Source organism: Mytilus californianus, unplaced genomic scaffold, assembly GCF_021869535.1.
Source record: "Mytilus californianus isolate M0D057914Y unplaced genomic scaffold, xbMytCali1.0.p SCAF_1, whole genome shotgun sequence".
Taxonomy (NCBI): Eukaryota; Metazoa; Mollusca; class Bivalvia; order Mytilida; family Mytilidae; genus Mytilus; species Mytilus californianus.
Genome location: NW_026262581.1, coordinates 40,875,741 through 40,898,092, shown reverse-complemented (window position 1 = coordinate 40,898,092; position 22,352 = coordinate 40,875,741). Strand labels below are relative to the sequence as shown.

General features: G+C 32.3%; 1 protein-coding gene across 5 annotated transcripts in view; it reads left to right on the top strand.

Annotated features, from left to right (window-relative positions):
• The window catches only part of LOC127702765 (stathmin-like), a 45,078-nt gene that overhangs the window by 3,413 nt on the left and 19,313 nt on the right, over positions 1-22,352 (top strand). Inside the window, exons 1-3 of one of the 5 annotated variants that reach the window (XM_052207072.1) lie at positions 12,612-12,776; positions 17,562-17,604; positions 20,529-20,651. In XM_052207072.1, the coding sequence (XP_052063032.1) occupies positions 17,595-17,604; positions 20,529-20,651 (133 nt within the window). In that variant the 5' untranslated portion in view covers positions 12,612-12,776; positions 17,562-17,594. Of the gene's footprint in view, positions 1-12,611; positions 12,777-17,561; positions 17,605-20,518; positions 20,652-22,352 lie in introns of those variants that run through there. The other 4 variants (XM_052207078.1, XM_052207099.1, XM_052207092.1 and 1 more) reach the window with 4 other exon arrangements.

Below are 22,352 nucleotides of genomic sequence, written 5' to 3'. Positions count from 1 at the left end.
TACGTTTAATTCATGTGAAAAAGCACAAAATATAAACCGATTTATTGGTATCACTAATTACCAAAGACGCAAAGAGCGTACCAACTACAGAAAAAACTACAAGCCCAGTCGGACTTTTGAACAACAAATTTGACAAGTCCGCGGCCGATTTCACTGGCCAGGACCATCGCACTTGTGGCTAAATTCGAAGACTGCAAAGCTACATATTATCAAGCCCATGCCCTGTAAATTGTTTATTTTAGACTTTTAATAGTTTGGATAAATGTTTTACATTGTTATAAATCAAATATGAGAATTTGAGTCAAATCGGTGAACATGAATTTGACAGCTAGTGCTCCTTTAACAAAGAATAAGTTTCATTTTTGATGCTTTACTGGCCACAATTGCATCAACATACATGTATAAAATATCAACAAAACATCAAATACTATTATTTTTATCGAACAAATACCCAGGATATTTATTTCACAATTCACATATGGACAATAATTTGGTATTTGAATTGTTTCCAGTAACGATAGGAAAGTGATAAATTTTTGTATTTCGGTGAGAGAAGTTGTTACTCCACCTTAAAATGCCTTTATTTTTATTTAAATATCGATGTCTTCTACTCTCCTCAGGAGAATTTGAAATAAACAAATTTTAAAGGTTATTCGGCCACTTTATTGTGTCGTTTCTTATGGTTATTTTCGCTGCCGAAGTGCATAACGCTGTCTGATTTAAAGATTATCGTATCTTTTGCTTTCAAATAATAAAGAACATCAATTAAAAAGAAAAGTCAGAAGAAATTGCTGAGAACTGTAAGTATTTCTGTAGCAGGTGTAAGAAAAGTAGCATTATTTTTGGTTTCCGATTTCGTAACGCTATTTTTAGCTGGTTTAATCTGCTTTGTTGTGATTGTATTCTAAACAACAATCTACAAACATGAACTCTCGCGAGATGTTTAAACAGGTAAATCAATGAATATTTACATTCTAGTTTTGTGCTTCGTGTTAATTAAGTTAGAAAATGACGTTATCGTCATGCGTTACATTTCACACTAAGCAGAAGTCTAGTTATATAAATTTTTTTAAATAAAATAGTTTTCTTCGTCCAGTCCAATTCATTTCCTGTCACAAGTGAAACATGCAACTAACGTGATTTTAAATACTGCTGGGTATATGAAATGTTAGGTTGAAACAATGTTTTTGTTTCCAAAATGATAGTAGCAAACATATTCTGTAGACTTTTTTCATATTGTTTTAAAAAGGAACATACAATTTTCAAAGAGATTGCGCCAGGGGTCTATTATTTTTCCTACGTGCATAGTGTCAATACGATCTTTAGTGAAAATAAATGGCTAATGACTTGACAAAATCATTTTCAGATTTGAGGGACGTTATAACACACTTTGTTTCTGGATAATGACGGAAAGTGTCTATGGAAAATTCAATCGAAAATATGTCTCATCATTCTGTCGATGTCCATTTGCATTGCTTTTGCTTTAGCAGTAGATTGTCCTTGATATTTTAAGCAAATAAAGATAATATAAAAAAATTTACATGTTGATATACTGTCACACTTGGAATGTACATGTTTTTTTTGGGGGGAAATTTTAATCATGTTCTGCAAACACCTTTCAGAAATGCAATTATTTTCAAAGGAGAAGTAAATTTTTACCATGCACGACTTAACTGGAAGTACTTTATTGATTTTAGCCCACTGATGTAGGTTAAAATGTGGAAACCTAGATGATGTACAGGTCACAAATATCACATGATGCCTATTTTAGGAATAATTCAGAGTCAAAAGTTTTATTACTTTACTGGATTAATAAGAATTTGACATTGGAATTAATTGTATAAAACTGGAATTTCAAAACCAATAAATTATTTTTTTTGGCTAAAACATCTAGATACAACGATCATGATAGCTATTATCAACAAAGAAAACGTGGAAATTTTCTGAATAAATTGCCGCTAATTTTTCAAAACGAACACATATTTGGGAGTTTTATAGCAATGCTGTTACACTAAAGACTTATTTTAATAAGAGATGCAAATCTAAATGCAAAGTATGCCAGTAGTACATTTTGTAAGTCCATGCATGGAAACCACCAATGTTGTATCCAGTTGAGTTTTATGCGTCACAGTTTCAAAAGTTTTCCTGCATTGGTGCATATTGATTTCAAAAAGTGTTATTTCCCTTCTGGTAATTAGTGCTGGTTCACCGCCTTCCTTAATTGACTAGGATTGTCAGTTTTCCTACCGAAGTTTGGTGGTTCTCTCCGGGCATTCCGGTTCCTCCATCAATAAAAACTAACCGCCACGAAATAGCACAATAGGGTTGAAAGTGGTGTTAAACACCAATCAATCAATCAATCACCGCCTGCAAGGTCAATTTATCAAAACACTTTTCTTTTCAACTTAAAGGTAAAACTTTGCTTTGAAAATATGCTCACCTATATCAAATTTGTAATGAAACATTGCATTAAATAACATGTCAGTTGAATATTGACAGGTAAAATATGCTTTTTACTGTTGCTCTTGCTCAAAGGAACTAGGGTTACGTTTTATCTAAGGACTTATGACTTAAGATCGGTCATAATTTGTATCGAATGATCAGAAGTTGCGACCAAACTTAGGACTTATGACTTTTAGAAAAACGAACCTAATTACTACGTTCCTTTTTTTTTTTTTTAATCAGATTTATATTCAAGTTGTGGTAACAAATTTGGAAAAGAAATTTAGTAAAATAAATGAGGCTTTTCTTTTTGGTATTTTGAGTTTTTCATTTATGTTTCTGTTACCCATGTTTCCGGTAATTTGCCAGCAGTTGTAATGAATGGGTGTTAACAATTATCTGATTTCATTGAATTTCTATACACCTCCAAATAATGTCAGTCCTCGAAATTAGCACAGGACCGACAGGACATGTCCTGTAAAAATATATTCGGTCCTGTCGATTTTTGTTAATTTTGTAAAACATTCCGAAGAAAAATTTGAAGAATCATCAATTCGGTCCTGTAAATGACAAACCCCAATTTCTATGACTGTTGTATATATGGAATCTTGTCTGCAAACTTTAAGGACACTATATTTGACACCTCAAATAGTGGTAAAGGTAAACAATTCTAAATTATGTATGTCTCCCTGATTTGGATTTTCTTTTTATGACTTGCAATTAGGTACATGTATGCAGCTACAGCATGTTTGGATGTATCAGTTGGGTCACTTTCTGTTATATAATTAGGTGGGGGCCTATACTATGAACACATATCTTCTACTTCATTTGTCAATATGAAATTTATTATATCTAGCAAATTATTAAGACAAGTATTTCAGTTTCTCCATTATATTATTGTGTTCATACTTGTAATATTAATAATATGTGTTAATGTTTCCATATCAACATACTGCAGTTGTGTAATGCAGAGATCTGCATGGCTGTTTATTTGTTCATGTTTTAGGGGCGGACAGTGGGGGTACCTTTCTCCCGCCCCCATTCGCTTGTCTCTGCCCTCAGACATGAAAAACTAATGTATAGGAAGCTCATTTTAATAGAAATCGATCAAATGTCTTGGTTTTTGTTGAGCCTTCGACTTTTGTCGAAAAAGCGAGACATAGCGATCCTACATTCCGTCGGCGGCGTCCACAAATATTCACTCTGTGGTTAAAGTTTTTGAAATTTTAATAACTTTCTTAAACTATCCTGGATTTCTACCAAACTTGGACAGAAGCTTGTTTATGATCATAAGATAGTATCCAGAAGTAAATTTTGTAAAAAAAAAATTCCTGTTTTTTCCGTATTTTACTTATAAATGGACTTAGTTTTTCTGCCAGGAAACATAACATTCACTCTGTGGTTAAAGTTTTAAAAATTTTAATAACTTTCTTAAAACTATCCTGGATTTGTACAAAACTTGGACAGAAGCTTGTTTATGATCATAAGATACTATCTAGATGTAAATTTAAAAAAAAAAATTCCAGTTTTTCCGTATTTTACTTATAAATGGACTTAGTTTTTCTGCCAGTTAACATTACATTCACTCTGTGGTTAAAGTTTTAAAAATTTTAAAAACTTTCTTAAACTATCCTGGATTTGTACCAAACATGGACAGAAGTTTGTTTATGATCAAAAGCTAGTATCTAGAAGGAAATTTTTATTGAAATTTTGTACTTGTTTATCCATATTTTACCTAGAAATGGACTTAGTTTTTCTTCCAGTTAACATTACCTACAGTCTGCAGTTAATTTTTTTAAAACATTTATTAGATTCATAAACTTTCCTGGATTTTTACCAAACTTGGACAGAAGCTTCTTACAATAAAAAAATTGTATCCAGAGGAATATTTTTATTAAATTTTTTCCTCATCTCATTTTTGTTGAGCCTGCGATTAACAGCAAAAGTAGGCGAGACACTGGGTTCCGCGGAACCCTTACGAATTTTTTGATGGCTCGTCCCTGTCTTGTCCTTTTACAAGATAGAAGTGTTGTGTCTTCTGCTTAAAGAACCTCAATAACTTTTTCACTGACTGTTAAGCTGTCTGTTTGCATTGAATTTGTAAGTCTGTTGCAAATGTCTTTGTCTTAAGTGTAAACATCAAGAAAAAACAAAGGTGGTGCAATTACTTCCAAAACGGTGTCAACTGGTATGTCCCTCTCTGTGTCTTTGTCAAAATTAAGCCCGCTTTCTTCTTTATACAACATAACTTTGCAAAATGTTGAGGTGTCAAAGTGAAAGACACGAGCTGTGACTTTTCCTATACACACCTGATCATCATCCATCATGATCACCAACAAATCTTTTTCTTCATAAACAACGTCTCCAACCTGGTCATCATCCGACTGTCGTTCTTGGTTTGTTGGTCTGGTAGGTACTACCTCTCCAGTTGGGACTTCGTGAACATCAGAAACAAGCTTAAGAAAAACAAATAAGAAAGACATGAACCAATGGCAACTACTGAACTACAGGCTACTGACTTGGGACAGTCACAAAACGAATGTGGCAGGGTTAAACATGTTTGAAGGAGCCAACCCTCCCCTAACCTGGGACAGTGGTGTAACAGTACACCATTAGAATAAAGTATAAAAATCAATTGAAAAGGGCTTAACTCATCAGATCGATACAAAGCAGAAAAGAACATCTAATAAAAACACAGATCGAATGTGGCAGGGTGATAATTCATCAATAAAAACACATTTTTGTGTTATGTTTATGTTTTCCGGCTCACTTTTATAATTTTTTTATACATTTTTGTCTCCCTTTTCTACCCTTTTCTCCTTTCTCCTGCCCCTCTCTCCTATCTCCTGCCCCCTCTCTCCTTTCTCCTGCCCCTTCTCTCCCTGTCTTCCTTTACCCTGTCTGCCCCCTCATGTTTCATCACTTTGAAATGATTTGAAGTTCAGAATTCAAACTGTCGTAATAAGGTATTTAAAGTTTTTCTCTCTTGTCTATACTAAGATTTGAACCTACATCTAATAACGCAATCAAATTTATTAAATGGTTGATGTTTAATCAAGTTTTGTAGTCAACAAGTCCTCTAGTGTTATTGTATTTGTATCTTTGAATTATGTATTATCTTCAGATCATAATTCAGTGTTGTTGTATATCTTAGATAATAAGCTATGCCAACAGCCATTATCATAATTGTTGAATTCTCATTGCAGGTCACAAAAGTTGAAAATCCATGGTTGTGGTTTCAATTCTACAAAAAGGAAGGGACAGGGTGGACGTAACCAGATACTATTTATACTGTGGATGAAAATGGACATCACTCACATATTGGATCTTCCAAACATTAACATGTTTGTTGGATCCCGCTTTTTGTTTGTGTTCAATAAAATTTAGAAATTCAAAATGTCTTGCATCTCCCAACACCCCCATACATTCATTTCTTGAACAGCCCTTATAGAAAAGTACATTATATTAGATAAGTAGCACTAGCTAGAACTCACAGTTTTTGTAGTGCACGAATTTCCTGGTTAGTGATGCATAAACACAAAGCGCATACCATGCAATTGTGTTACAAAATCTTTATTTTAAGCTAGCTAGCACACTGCATTGGGTTTCTAATGGTTAGAAGCTTAAGGTACATGTGATACATATAAAAGTGTATAAGAATAATAGCAAAAAGCAAGAAAATTAAATGCATCGGTAGTCAAAATCAGTAGATGCAAGTCGGTGCCCAAAAATAATTATTATTGTGACATCATATAGTGCACTTGTTTCTATGTTCTCATATAGTTTTCATTGTCTGTTGGAAGAAAATTATTGAAAACAGTCTTTACTTACTTGTAAGGCACAATTAAAGGAAACATTATAAAGAACAAATTTACTTTTCAGAACATTTTAAGCAGATTTTGTAATAAAACTAAAACTAAAAAATTGCTTTTGGTTTCTTATGGTTTCCTGTCACGTACAAAAAAACCTTAATTTAACATTGAAAATAGTTTGTGAATATAAACAGGCAAGTAACACCAGTAATGGTCTTCAGTTATGTCTTTTGAAATAAAATTGTGCAAAAATAAAACAATAAAGTTTGGTTTCCTGTCACGAAAACAGTGAATAAAAAATGGATTAATTTTTTCCCGAAAACCCACTTGTTTCATTACTACTATTCTCACACAAACACAACCCACAGAATAAATGTTAAAGTTTTAGAACTTAAAAAAAGGATACAAAAAGAATCCCAAAGTTCAAATGCCAAATTATTGCTCATATAACATACACAAACTGTTACATAATAAATATAAAAATGTTCTTCACATTAAAGTGTGCAAAATGTTTTCAAACTGGCTGCTGTAAACAAACTTGTAGCATAGCTCAAAATTACGGATGTATTTTTTATCACGATACACAAACTGTTGCATAATAAATATAGATTTTATCTTCACATAGCATCACATGTACAGTGTGCAATATGTTTTCAAACTGGCTGCTATAAACAAACTTTTGTAGCATAGCTCAAAATTAAGGAAATATTTTTGAAAAGGAACCAGTTATCTAAGTTGTGATGGCAGCCTCCACACCTGGTGCATGGCCCATTTCGTTTAAGAGCATAACCTTGCTGGCGAAATGTCAGAAGATTTAAGTCACTAAAAAAAATAAAAATCGGTAATACTCGCCTGATGACTGACTTCATAGCAAAATCAGTACAAGTCACACAGGTATTAGAAACAAAAATGGTGACTGACAATGAAAAGTCACCAAGGACTAATACTTTCTATAATTAAATGAAATAAATACAACATCGACTTTGTACCCCTTGGAATATACATTCAAAACAATTTTAACACAGAACTGAGCAATTGTTTGAGTAATCATTTTACAATGAATGATTTGTGTCATGAGAATGATGCATAGTCACTCGGCTGAATTGTTATATTTTTGTCGAAAAAGCGAGACATAGCGATCCTACATTCCGTCGCCGTCGTCTATGGCGGCGTCCACAAATATTCACTCTGTGGTTAAAGTTTTTGAAATTTTAATAACTTTCTTAAACTATCCTGGATTTCTACCAAACTTGGAAAGAAGCTTGTTTATGATCATAAGATAATATTCAAAAGTAAATTTTGTAAAAAAAAAATTCCATTTTTTCCGTATTTTACTTATAAATGGACTTAGTTTTTCTGCCAGTTAACATTACATTCACTCTGTGGTTAAAGTTTTTAACTTTTAACAACTTTCTTAAACTATCCTGGATTTCTACCAAACTTGGACAGAAGCTTGTTTATGATCATAAGATAGTATCCAGAAGTAAATTTTGTAAAAAAAAAATTCCATTTTTTCCGTATTTTACTTATAAATGGACTTAGTTTTTCTGCCAGTTAACATTACATTCACTCTGTGGTTAAAGTTTTTAAAATTTTAACAACTTTCTTAAACTATCCTGGATTTGTACCAAACTTGGACAGAAGCTTGTTTATGATTAAAAGCTAGTATCTAGAAGGAAATTTTGTTAAAATTTTGTTCCATTTTTTCTGTATTTTACTTATAAATGGACTTAGTTTTTCTTCCAGTTAACATTACATACAGTCTGCAGTTTAAGTTTTTAAAACATTTATTAGATTCATTAACTATCCTGGATTTTTACCAAACTTGGACAGAAGCTACTTACAATCAAAAGATAGTATAGAGAGGAATATTTTTATTAATTTTTTTCCTCATTTTTGTTGAGCCTGCGATTAACAGCAAAAGTAGGCGAGACACTGGGTTCCGTGGAACCCTTACGAATTTTTATTTATTACGAGTGGACCAGTTGTACTTTTCGGTAGGTTTTAGGGGTGGATATTAACGACTGATTTCTTTCTATTATTTTATTAAAATTGAAATATGAAAAGTTCAAAACAGCGGACGGATAATTATTTGATTGCGAGTACACGCACAAAGTGTGGTCAGCTGGGGATCAGCAGCTTGTTTTGTTTCTACAACCAATTCTTTAAATCATACATCTTTTATGAAAAAAATAAATATTAGCCCTTATATATACTTGGTTAATTAATATGTGAAAGACACATATCTTCATTAATTGGAATACCATCATTCAAGAGAATCTCAAGTTACAATTGACATGATGTCCTTGACATCCAATATTATTTTTAACAAAATTATGAATACCAGTATTATAAAATATAGGAATTACATTATAAATTCACATTCACAAATAGGAATTAATCATATAATTTGTATAATTCATATAAAAATATTGTTTACACTAAAAAAAAACCTTTGTTTGATGTTGCCTACCCATTTCTGTTGTTGGTGTAGGGCCATTTAGATACATTGTGTGTTTAAGCAGTTCTTCAGTTGTAATAGTCTGTGCTGAATACTTTGCCCACAAGGTGAAGATCTGTCCTGAACAGCGTAGACCTTTTTAAGCTGACTTCTTTTCAGCTTGCCCTCACCAACCAGTTTAATTTGAAGTGGGACTTTTGAAGTTTCTGCATGGAGTAGTTCTAGTAGCTCATAGAGGGGTTTGTTAGTGCCGATTGCCTTGTCCTTGATGCGTCTGTGCCAGCCCTCAGACATTGTAGTTTTCTCTCATAGACAGAAAAATATTATTCAATTGTCACAGACTTTTCTTCAACTGCTTTTTCAAGTGATTTTATAAACCTATTTATTTATTTTTAATATAGGATGATTTCAACATCTTTTTGTGGTACAATGTAGGATTTCACCAAAAACGGATATATCTGTATAATATAATATGCTATTTCAAATCTGTTTCCTGGTGTCAAAAATAGATTTTTGATGCCCTACCTACGATAGTAGAGGGGCATTATGTTTTTCGGTCTGTTTTGTTCGTCTGTCCCGCTTCAGGTTAAAGTTTTTGGTCAAGGTAGTTTTTGATGAAGTTAAAGTCCAATCAACTTGAAACTAAGTACACGTTCCCTATGATATGATTTCTCTAATTTTAATGCCAAATTTTAGTTTTGACCCCCATTTCACGGTCCACTGAACATAGAAAATGATAGTGTGTATCCATGTACTATATATATATGGACACATTCTTGTTTTATAATAAAAAGTGAGGGATAGATGTGGTTATTAAAAGCTTAGTTTTCATTAATGACATATATAAGATCACAAATTTAAAGAAATTCTTCTGATTAATGCTATCATTGATGACTCTTACTGAAGATAAGATGTGCACATTGCTGACTTCTTCTGAAGATAAGATCTACAGTGCACATTGCTGACTCATACTGAAGATAAGATCTGCAGTGCACATTGCTGACTCGTACTTAAGATAAGACCAACAGTGCACATTGCTGACTCTTACTGAAGATAAGTTCTACAGTGCACATTGCTGACTCTTACTGAAGATAAGATCTACAGTGCATATTGCTGACTCTTACTGAAGATAAGATCTACAGTGCACATTGTTGACTCTTACTGAAGATAAGATGTGCTCTTGCTGACTCCTACTGAAGATAAGATCTACAGTGCACATTGCTGACTCTTACTGAAGATAAGATCTACAGTGCACATTGTTGACTCTTACTGAAGATAAGATGTGCTCTTGCTGACTCCTACTGAAGATAAGATCTACAGTGCACATTGCTGACTCTTACTGAAGATAAGATCTACAGTGCACATTGCTGACTCTTACTGAAGATAAGATTTACAGTGCACATTTCTGACTCTTACTGAAGATAAGATTTTCAGTGGACATTACTGACTCGTACTGAACATAAGATCTCCAGTGCACATTGCTGACTCTTACTGAAGATAAGATCTACAGTGCACATTACTGACTCGTTCTGAAGATAAGATCTACAGTGCACACTACTGACTCCTACTGAAGATAAGATCTACAGTGCACATTGCTGACTCTTACTGAAAATAAGCTGTACAGTGCAAATTGCTTCCTCTTACTGAAGATAAGATCTTTAGTGCACATTGCTGACTCTTAATAAAGATAAGATCTACAATGCACATTGCTGACTCTTACTGAAGATAAGATTTACAGTGCACATTGCTGACTCTTACTGAAGATAAGACTTACAGTGCACATTGCTGTCTCTTACTGAAGATAAGATCTTCAGTGCACATTGCTGACTCTTACTGAAGATAAGATCTACAATGGTCATTGCTGACTCTTACTAAAGATAAGATCTTTAGTGCACACTACTGACTCCTACTGAAGATAAGATCTACAGTGCACATTGCTGACTCTTACTGAAAATAAGCTCTACAGTGCAAATTGCTTCCTCTTACTGAAGATAAGATCTTTAGTGCACATTGCTGACTCTTAATTAAGATAAGATCTACAGTGCACATTGCTGACTCTTACTGAAGATAAGATCTACAATGGTCATTGCTGACTCTTACTAAAGATAAGATCTTTAGTGCACATTGCTGACTCTTACTGAAGATAAAATCTACAGTGCACATTGCTGACTCTTAGTCTTACTGAAGATAAGATCTACAGTGCACATTGCTGACTCTTACTGAAGATAAAATCTACAGTGCACATTGCTCACTCTTACTGAAGACAAGCTCTACAGTGCACATTGCTGACTCCTAATGAAGATAAGATCTACAGTGCATATTGCTGACTCCTACTGAAGATAAGATCTACAATGCACATTGCTGACTCCTACTGAAGATTAGATCTACAGTGGACATTACTGACTCCTACTGAAGATAAGATCTACAGTACACATTACTGACTCCTACTGAAGATATGATCTACAGTGCACATTACTGAAACCTACTGAAGATAAGATCTACAGTGCACATTACAGAAACCTACTGAAGATAAGATCTACAGTGCACATTACTGACTCCTACTGAAGATAGGATCTACAGTGCACATTACTGAAACCTACTGAAGATAAGATCTACAGTGCACATTACTGACTCCTACTGAAAATAAGATCTACAGGTCATTTTGTGAACTTTTTTTTAGTGCACCTATAGTAGTAACCTTTGGCCTTTTTTTTTGTGAAAAAAGAATCTTGGTTGATTAGGGGAATATTTGCAAAAAATAAATAGTTCATATATGTATATACATGTTTGAGACATAGATGTGCAATATTACTGATTAAAATCCATTTAGAAAACTCTGATAGTACATACAAAAATTTATTTGAAAACAAAGGTTGTTTAAAGGCAAGATACAGTAACATATTATCACAAAAAATCTGTTTGGTCATAGAATGCAGCCATTGTTTCTGAAATAAAAAAAAAAATATTAAGAAATAATCCAAAATTGTTACATAAAACAATTATTCTGAGTAAAGAAGAATACATAATTTTGATGTCATAAGGACAATGACATCATAAGCAGAGTACTAGTTCAAAATAGCTTTTTTTTTTGTCAATTTTCATGGTTAATTATTTTCTGTTAAAATAGTTTTAGTTCATGAATTTTTATGCATTTTCAAGGCATTTATATGACCGTTTGATGATATTTCAATGTAATTAATTGCTTTTATCATGTTTACTAAATTTGCTAAAGCATTAAAATCAAATAAGCAGATCAAATGAAGATATTGATCTGTCGGGCATTAAAAAAATTTAATTTGAGTAGAAATTGATGATTTTGTGTATTACATATAATATTTCTCAACTCATCGTAGACATTTTCTTTAAGTTATGTATCTTTTGTTGTTGAAGACAAAAGTCTGCTTGGTTGCATTTATGATATTATTTGAAACCATGTGAAAATCTGGACAAATCAGTAGAAATTAAGTTATTGCTGTACTTGTGTCCTAAATAGGCTTTGTCTACTGTTTAAGGTTTAAGAGTGATTAATCTTTGACATTATAGGTGAGTGATAACACACTCCTAAGGTCCCTTAGTTATATATATATTTATATATGGTTGGCTCCCAAAAGTATTTTGTTAAAAATGTAAAAATGTAAAATTCATCTCAATTTCACATTGTTAAATTTTTCATTAATTATGTATGCAGATGCAAAAAGGTGAGAAATTTCTGACTTGTTGGAAGCAGTGTTTATTTTCAGGTTCAAATAGGTATTGCAATCAATATATCTGGACTGCAATAATCTCCTGATTAATATAAAATATATTTCCTCTGTTTTGTGGAAAAAGACTCCTACTTGCAATTTAATCAATAGTGCATATTATGTTTTCTTCCCAGTATTGGAAATCTTTGCATAATGATTATGTATTGAACATTTAACTAGCTTTCAGCTACATTGGTCGGATAGTATGCAACTGGTGATTCAGTAATGTAGTCATAGACAGCTTGTATGACTCATCCTAATCTATATTCTGCTGTAGGATAACCAGCTTTGGAAGAAATTGGATGAAGGCACAATTTGGTACTGTTCTTTTTTCATTTTCTTTTATTCATTTGAAGAAATTCAGTAATGTGAAGCAGCTGTGATCATTTCATATATTTTTGGAAATTTAATTTTTTGAAAACTGCATTTTTGTATTGCTTCTAAAAAGTAAACTAAGGATTTGAAAATATAATTTATATATATATATAAATTAGTATTAAATGCTTTTATCTAAAGGTCTAGAAATATTAGCTACTTTTTTGGTAACTATTGCCAGCTGGTACAGTGTTAGTTAATTCTTATATTTACATTTAACATAGAGTACTTTTAATTAGCAGTGTAAATTCTAATAACCTGAACATTTTTCAAAAATAATTTCAGTTAAGTGTTTTTTCTTGCATTGCCAATGGTAGGAATTCTCATTGATATGCGGAGACTATCAGTCTATCTGTCTGTAATTCCAGACAGTGTAGGAACATACATGTATTGGTATCTATAATGTCTAATTAGAGTATTACAACTATAAAATGCATACACTACCTAGGGGAGTTTTAGTAAAATATTATGAATAACAATACTTTAGATTGAATTCTACAAAAAATTCATAAGCTAATTATACAAACAAATGTATCTTAATGACTTTCCACAAGATTGATTTGCAAACATACAGCCTACTTGATAAACCAAATAAGTGAGCTAATTTAAAGAGAAGTTTCTTCAAGCAAAAATTAATTTTCACCGGCACTTAGTAAATTTAGTTTGTATTTCCCTATAAATTCAATCCTTACTTTATATAATGCCAATGTTAAACTTGTTCATCCACCAGTCTGTCCTAGAATTTCTCAAGATTGTTGTTACAAATTTTTTGAATGATATTATATATATGTTCTATAAAAACAATCTGCCTTTAAATTTAGTATCACATACTTTAGTATCACATACTATTTAAGTAAATGAGTCATTGGCTTTACTTCTTCAAGAGCAGAGAGCAGCATTAAAATTTGGCAATTACTTCGATATCTTATCCCTGCTTTTGCCTAGAATAACAAAAAATTGTATAGAGGAATATCAGGCTGAAACATTGTCAGCCAGTCATCTGACCTTGACCTCATTTTCACTCTCAATTGGTCAGGATAAAATCTGTTTCTCAGTACTATACATTATAGCCTATGACAACAATGTTTGGTATTAGTTGTGAGGCATATACATGTACACCTATGTCTAACATATATAGCATATGGCCTTGACCTCAATTTCACACTCCGGTGGTTTGCGGTGGCGCATCTAGGGGGGCGTAGAGGACGTATACCCTTGATCTCCCCCCAAATTAATGATATCATGTTTTTCACTATTTATATGATTATTTAGCATAAAATCATCCAATTTTTTTGTATTTATTTATGGAATTATGCCCCCCTTCCCCCTTTTCAAAAATCCTGGTTCCACCCCTGGTCAGGTAAAGTTTACGGGATGAGGCCTGTTTTATACATGGTAGGATTTTTTTCAAGGAATGTAAGTCTGTCTAATATGTGCCATATGGCCATGACCTCTATTTGACTATTTCAATCTAAAGAACTTGTTATTAGAAAAAGTTTTTTGAATGAAGTTTAATCCTGATAAGTCAAAATAATTTTATATAGATGGGTTGAAAGAAGTATTTATGCATCTGACATATGCCCTTGACATCAGTTTTAAACTCCAGAGGTCAGATTAAGTTTTCTTCATGTTGTAAATAGAATATATATTACTTACAATTTGTGAAGAATCATTCATGTAAAGGGAGATACTGTAATTCAAATCTGACATTCACTTATACAAGTAAATTTTACTTACATCTTCAAGTATATTAATATATATATATATTATAAAAGACACTTGCATTAGTAATACCCCTGACTGGGCATTGAATATGGATTGGTTGCTATCAGTCTAACACTTGTTATTATATATCAACAATGTTTGGTATGTGGATTGGTTGGGTAGAGTATGTGTCCATAAGACTTTTACAGTGATTAGTAAAGTTTGAAGCTCAGAAGTTAAATAAATTACATCATAACATGTGGATAAATATGTGCTCCTTACAAAGGAGAAAGTCCAGTAAGAGCTTATTTTGGCCTAAAATTTGTAGTATATCTGATGAAAGATTTTTGACATTTTTTAAGCACTTAAGTGTCATCTTTAGTCGATTCAATTAGTTAATGTATTAGATTTGAACTGAGTTGACCTATAGTTGTTAATTTCTGTGGCATTTGGTCTCTTGTGGAGAGTTGTCTCATTGGCAATCATACCACATCTCCTTTTTTATATTGGTTATTAAAGACGCCTAAATTCAAGCTAATATGAAATTCTATCAAATATGCCACAAAACGTCACTTTTCAAATGGTTTTTGTCTAAAATGGAAGTGGCCGCATTTGTGTTCAGTCTACTATAAACCTTTATATATGTTATGTATCATCATCAAAATTATTCAAATACAACATATATTTAAACATTAAGACTGAACACAAGTGCGGCCACTTTCATTTTAGACAAAAAACGTCTAAAATTAGCACAAATGCTAAGATTGTGAAGATTTTAGTAATTTTGCATGAATTAAGGATGCTAGTACCTGATGCATGTGCAGTCTAATGTCAAAAACAGCCTTTATTTATGTAACAAAAGTATTCTCCTTTCCAATAAATAGCTAAAAGTTTACATTTTCAACAAATATTTTAAATGCTATATTTTGGGGCCAAAAAGGGGTCTTATCGGCCCTACTCCTACTTCTTTTGATTATCGGGGTAGTGAGTTTACCTTTTAATTTGAGTTCGCATATCCCATTGGGAGAAGATATAAACTGTATTATGTCAGATCAAAGGTTAAATTCACCTTCTATTGTATTGTAAAAAGCTAACGTGAGCTGATAGCATTGTTGAAAAACAGCTGTTCATCATCATACACATGTAATATGGGATTTCTTTCAGTAGGGGGTATGCTCCACTTTGCAGTTATCTTATTACATAAGCTTTGATATACATGTAATAGCTCTCTAGTCTGATGATGACACTTGTGTCTTGCTCTTAAATGTTTACAGTGTTATGCACCGTGATAACATATAGTTCACATTAGAGGTACTCCATAGATTTTATTTAGATTTTAGGAAAACTTTATTCGTAATCAATATAGCTCAATTCCATTATGGAATTGTAAGCCCCTATCAGCCTTGTTGGAAAATTGGAAATGAATAAAATCTATTCTAGTTATATTTCATGATAATTAGAATAACTTTGAATATAAGTGATGCATTTTTGTAGAGTTGTGCTTTTAGTAACATTGATGATGAGAACGTATGATCATGATGATGGATCATGGTAGAACAATTTCATGACCCATATCATGCTATTTTTCAAAAAGCCCCTAAAATGTTTAATGTACAACTAATGTAATAAAAAAGCAAAAAAATCATCAATTTAAGATTAAAAAGTTGCAAAAAAAATTAGGGTGGGGACAGAGCCTTATATTCTGCTTGAAACTTGAATATAAAGATGCATTCAAAAAGTAAAATAACAAAAATACCTAACTCCTAGGAAAATTCAAACAGAAAGTATTTTATCAAATGGTAAAATCAAAGCTCAAACACATCAAACGAATGGAAAACAACTGTCATGTTATGGATTGTCCATAAGTCTAAAATGAACAAAATAAGAAAACAACATATATATATATATATCTAAATATGTGATAACTTCAGGACTTTTATCATCAGATAACTATAGGTTATTATATACAGGATTAACATCACAATTTATGTATTTAGAAATAAGAAAATGTGGTATGATTGCCAATGAAACAACTCTCCTCAACTTTGTCGGAAATTTAACCCAACAATCATGTTAGACTTGCAAATTTGTGTTTGCAAATTATTGTTCTTCCCTCAGCAGGATTTAAACCCTGCTTCTGTGACATAGTGGCAACACAGCCTGCACTGTGTCCAGTGCCCTACATGTATACCAATAAGCCAAATAATCTAAATAAAAATATAGCTTTTGTTAGTGGATTAATACCCTTCCTCATCAGCTTTATCTATGGTTGTAAAATTATACAGGATGTATTGTGGCAAGTAGATGGTATACCTAGAAGATCAGCCTTTTTTGTCTGTCATGAAGGAAGATAATTTTACTTACTATGCAGTCACAGTGTATAAGGTGTTGCAACAACGTCACAGAATCAGGGGTTAGAAACATGTACGTTGTTACAACCCTAGATAACGTTGACAAGGAAAGGCATTATTTGACTAACAAAAGCTATATTTTGATATAGCTTTGTTGGCAGAGTGGTCTAGTAGGTTACTGAACAGAGTGGAGACTGTGATATCAGGGAAGCAGGGATTCAAATACAGCTGCTGGAAGGTCTTACATTATTGGGCTAAATTTCAGACAATGTACATGTAACATACATGTATATATATATACATTTAAGGAAAAACTAACTTAAGATGACTGAGGGGAAAGACCCTTATACAGTACAGTGTATGCAGTTGAGATGTATAGTACTTACAACTCTTTACGATTGTCTATCATAAGTATTCTGATATTAATCTCATAACAAAACCTCACATCTAGAGGTTGATGATGTTAGAAAAGTAACAAATACATTTTGTATTTTGTATCATCTCCAAAAACAGTCATCATATATAAAACAGTATTTTAAACCGATCTTATGCCAGTCTTTCTTGTCGTCATGGTTATGAACAAAGAAAAACTTTTAAGAATAATAAAAGAATTTTTTTAAGTTTTGAAAATTGATTATGATAATGAATTATTGAAGATAATTTCTTTTTACAGGGACCTAAAAAGTAAAGTGCCTTTTACAGAACAATGTCAACAGGTTAGTACACTTTTATGTTAAGTCTACTCAGCTCAGGTATAAAACATTCAGTTCCAGGTTTTATACATTTTGAAAATACTCTTAGTCAATCTCAGTTAAAAATGTTTTGTATTTGAAATTTGAAATGTAAAGCTGACAGTAGGGCTTCACATTGAAGTTGCCGTATGGAGCACTTTTGCTGTCCATCTGGGAAACTACAAGAATTTTTTAAAAAGTGATTAACATAGTCCTATGATTTGATGCACAGAATAAAGTTTTGTAATGTATTGAAAATTATAGCAGCACCAAAGAAGGTCACTGTGCTAGTATACATTTTATTGATATATTATTATATTAATTTTTTATGTCAGTCTAGTTTTTGATGATAAATGACCTTCAATTATATAAATTGATATGGGAGCCTTTGTAAAAAAAAAAGAACTTAATTTACTTCAATTAAGTTTATCAGATGACCATTTTTTTTTAACTCAATGCAAAAATAAGCTATATGTTACATATTTTGTTTCAGAGTAATGTCCCTTAGTTATGAATGGGTAAAGTAGACAAAGGTGTAGGTATTGTAATGGCCCTATTATCCCCCAATATTAAGTTAATCATTCAAGATTAGAGATTCAAGTGGTTATATTAACTTTTGTGTTGTTTTTTTTGTTACCAATTTGAAAATTATTGGAAGTTAATACTCCTTTTAGCTATGAAGGACTACTTTTGAAGATGAGCAATTTGGGATCCTGCTTTCTGGACAACCCTTGAACATGTTTGTTTTTTATTTGAATTGAAATTGGTTGTTCTGTTCTAACTGTAGAAATAAGATTTAGCCAGAAGAAGTTAAAAAAGTGAGATTTTGGCGTGCTGTTTCTGTCAATAATGCATTGGTTAATGATTAGGTCAGTTTAAGAGTACTGCTTGTGGTAGGTCAATGAAATTTGATATGCAGTTGTATAAGAACTGGTACATCTCATCTCCATGGAGATTATTTGGTCCCCTCCCTCAGTCATGTTCTATTGACTTTGAAACTTTTGCATAGTTTACATATTAATTAAACTCATCATAGATGTCAAAAATGTATTAGTTTGTGATTTGGTCAGTATAAGGGGGACCACTATTAGAAGGTCAATGATATTTGGGTATGCGCTTGTATAAGAATGGGCACATCTCATTTCCATGGAGATGATTGGGCCCTGCTCCCTCAGTCATGGTTTATTGACTTTGAAATTTTTGCATTGTTAACATGTTAAAAATTTGATCAGGTAGTGTAAGATAAACCACTAATGGTAAGTCAATAAAATTTGATATTCAGTTGTATAAGCATATATGTGTCTTATTTCCATGGAGATAATAAGGTCCTGCCCCTCATCTTTGAAACTTTTGCATAGTTTGCATGTAAAAAATTTGTGTTTAGATAAGTTATAAGGGAACTATTCATTGACTGTGATTTTTTTGCATATTTTGAATGTTAAAGTATTGCCTTTTTAATCTTAAAAATGTGCATTATACTCTCAAAAAACATATAGGCGAGACGTATTTCTATGTCAACAGTTAATTGTATCTTAGCAATTTCTAACACAAAATGTATGGTTACCTGACTTTATACATGTATTTGACTTTTTCCTGTCTATCATTCTTCAATCTACAGGATAAAAAAGTTACCAAGATAGTCATTAATGGAAGAAATACTTTCACAAAGACCATTTCAAATTCAAACTCTAAAAGTTTTGATTATATTCCATATCTACACTAATATAATGCTTCACTTCAAATAAAAAAGTCATTTTTGTCTCGCCTTCAAACGAAAGTATTGCTTTTCTGGCAACAAAGACATCATCGTAGTTGGCATCAACAATTTTTAAATTTAATGCTTAAGTTAGTTTGATAAGAACTACTTGTGATAGATCAATGATAATTTGTATGAAGTTGCATTACTATCAGTACATATCAGTTTGTCGACTATTTTGAGGCCCTGCCCCCTAGGTCATGGTCCAGTGACTGAATTAATTAGCAATTTTCAATGTTTAGTTTTCTGCTGAAGTCAGTTTGATAGGAACTACTTGTGATAGATCAATGATATTTCTATAAAGTTGCATTACTATCAGTACATATCAGTTTGATGACTATTTCGACTCCCTGCCTTTGTAGGTTATGGTCCAAGGACTTTCAATTAATAACCAATTTTCAATGTTAAGTTTTCTGCTTAAGTTAGTTTGATAGGAGCTACTTTCAATCGATGACGATATTTTCTATAAAGTTACATTACTGTCTGTACATCTCAGTTTTTTAACCATTTCAAGACCCTGCCTGCTAGTTCATGGTCCAGCAACTTTGAATGAATTAGCAATGTTGCTGTCCATCAGATTGTCTTTTTCTGAATTTTGTGCAGACAGGCAGACATCTGTGTCAACAGTTTATTAATCTGATGACCAACGCTTGACATTTTCAGGTTTGTAATAAGAACACAACAGTGGCGGATCCAGAACTTTTCATAAGGGGGGCCCGCTGACTGACCTAAGGGTGGGCCCGCTCCAGTCATGCTTCAGTGATTCCCTATATAATCAACCAAATTTTTCCCATGAAAGGGGGGGCCCTGGCACCCCAGGCCCCCCCCCTGGATCTGCCTATGCACAACATATTTTCTTCTTGGCCTGATTGACCTTTGATATCATGTCACTTAAGTCTATATTTGTAGAGAAGTTCTGTTCATATCAATATACACTGTACAAAATTACAAGGGGTTTTTCCAGATAAAATTGATGATTCTTTCAAAATGCAGATGACTAAATTGATGTCAATGTCCACATAAGAAGAAGAATTTATATTTTCATCTTCACGAGATCATTTAAATCTCATTTCAAATGAAACATTTTTGTTTTTCGTTCATTTCAAACTGTCTTGATGCTAACCATAAATATGTGTTTCTTTAATGCTGCCAGCCTGCAGTTATTGGATGACTATATTTTCTTGTATGCGACAACATCCTCGCAAAATAAAGTCATTGGACCTACAGAAACCTAACAGATCTGCCTTTGATGCTATAATTGTTTGGAAAGGCAAAGGTGATGATGATGTTGTAATTTTATTGTATGTTGATTTTATTTCATGTGATTAATTAATATTGTATGTATGTCATTTGTTAATTGAGTGTACACTGAATTTTCATTTTAGATCATTCTGTCTCATATATTTTTTTTAGCTAGAAGTTTATTTATTTTGCAGAATGTTTATGTACACATTGAAGATGCATATCATGAGGATTTTTATATTTATGAATTATTCATCAAAAATAAATAGTTTATTTTTTGTTGTACAGCCGGCGATCATACGTTCCATTGTCAGCAGCGTCAACATTAAGGTTTAGTCTGTGGTTAAGGTTTATAGCTAACCTGCCCTAAAAGGCAATGTGAGCTTTTGCCATAATTTTGTGTCAGTCATCTGTCGTCAGTTGTCCTCCAGTCGTCTTAAACTTTAAAAAAGATCTTCTCCTATGAAACTATTGAGCCAAATGTTACCAAACTTTACCTTAATGTTCCTTAGGGTGTCTAGTTTAAGATTGTATCCAGGGATTTGATCCATCAACAATAAACTTTGCCACTGTTGCGAAAAATAGAACTTGGGGATAAAATGCAGTTTTTGGCTCATTTTTCAAAAACAAAAGCAGTTAGAGCAATTCTGACAGGGTACATAATCTGATCATAGATACATAACATGATCAGCAGATCAAGGTCTATCTCCTGCTAAATTTTTAGAAAAATCAGACACCAATAGGTTAGGTAAGTTTTCAAACTTTTTTTATATTAAGAGGTGAGTTCTAACAAAATACTGCCACAACATTATCTTCGACCTTTCATTAAAATGCTTAGAAGTAAATATACCTCATGTTGATACTCTTTTTTTTTACTGCTTGATAAACAACTAAATAGGACACCAATATGTAAAAAAATAAGAAATCTCAATTTGGCCCTACATATGTATTTTTAATTATATTTTATTTGCAAATCAATTTTGAATTTATATACTTTACTGAACTTTGTAGTTTTGTTTTAAACATATTTTTTCTTCATTGGTTATACAGCCATAAAATAACAAGTCTAGTAAACTAGTGATACGCCAGATCTGAAATATTTGACTTGTAAATGCTTAAGCAATAATGTAGAGCAAAACCAACCCCCAATTGTATATTTAAACAGGAAGAGTACATTTTTTTGTATATTGTATATCTATTCATGGTAATGCTCTATGTGTCTGAAATTAATCAATTTTTATATGCCCGTCTTTAAAGACGTGACGTATTATGGTATACCGATGTCTGTCGGTCGGTCATCAACACTTCAGACAGTAACTTTCACCAATTTTCATGAAACTTTGGTGAATTCTATTATGTCTATAGACCTAAGCTCCCTTCTATTTTGATAAATTTTAGATTTTGCGTTTCTTAGTAATAGGATTTTATTCATAAAAAAATGGGGGATTTTCCAGTTTTATGACTATAACTCAAAGATGCTTTTAGCAATATATATGAAACTTTGATGTATTATTTATATATATTGACATAAGTGTCCTTTCGATTTTTAGAAAATTCTGATTTTACATTTTGGAGTATTGGGACTTTATTCATAAAAAATGAGAGATTTTCCAGTTTACAGACAATAACTCAAAACACTTTCGGCAGTTTTCATGAAACTTTGGTGACTTGTTTACATGTATTGAAATAAGCTCCCTTTTGTTTTTCATAAAATTCTGATATGACATTGCAGAGT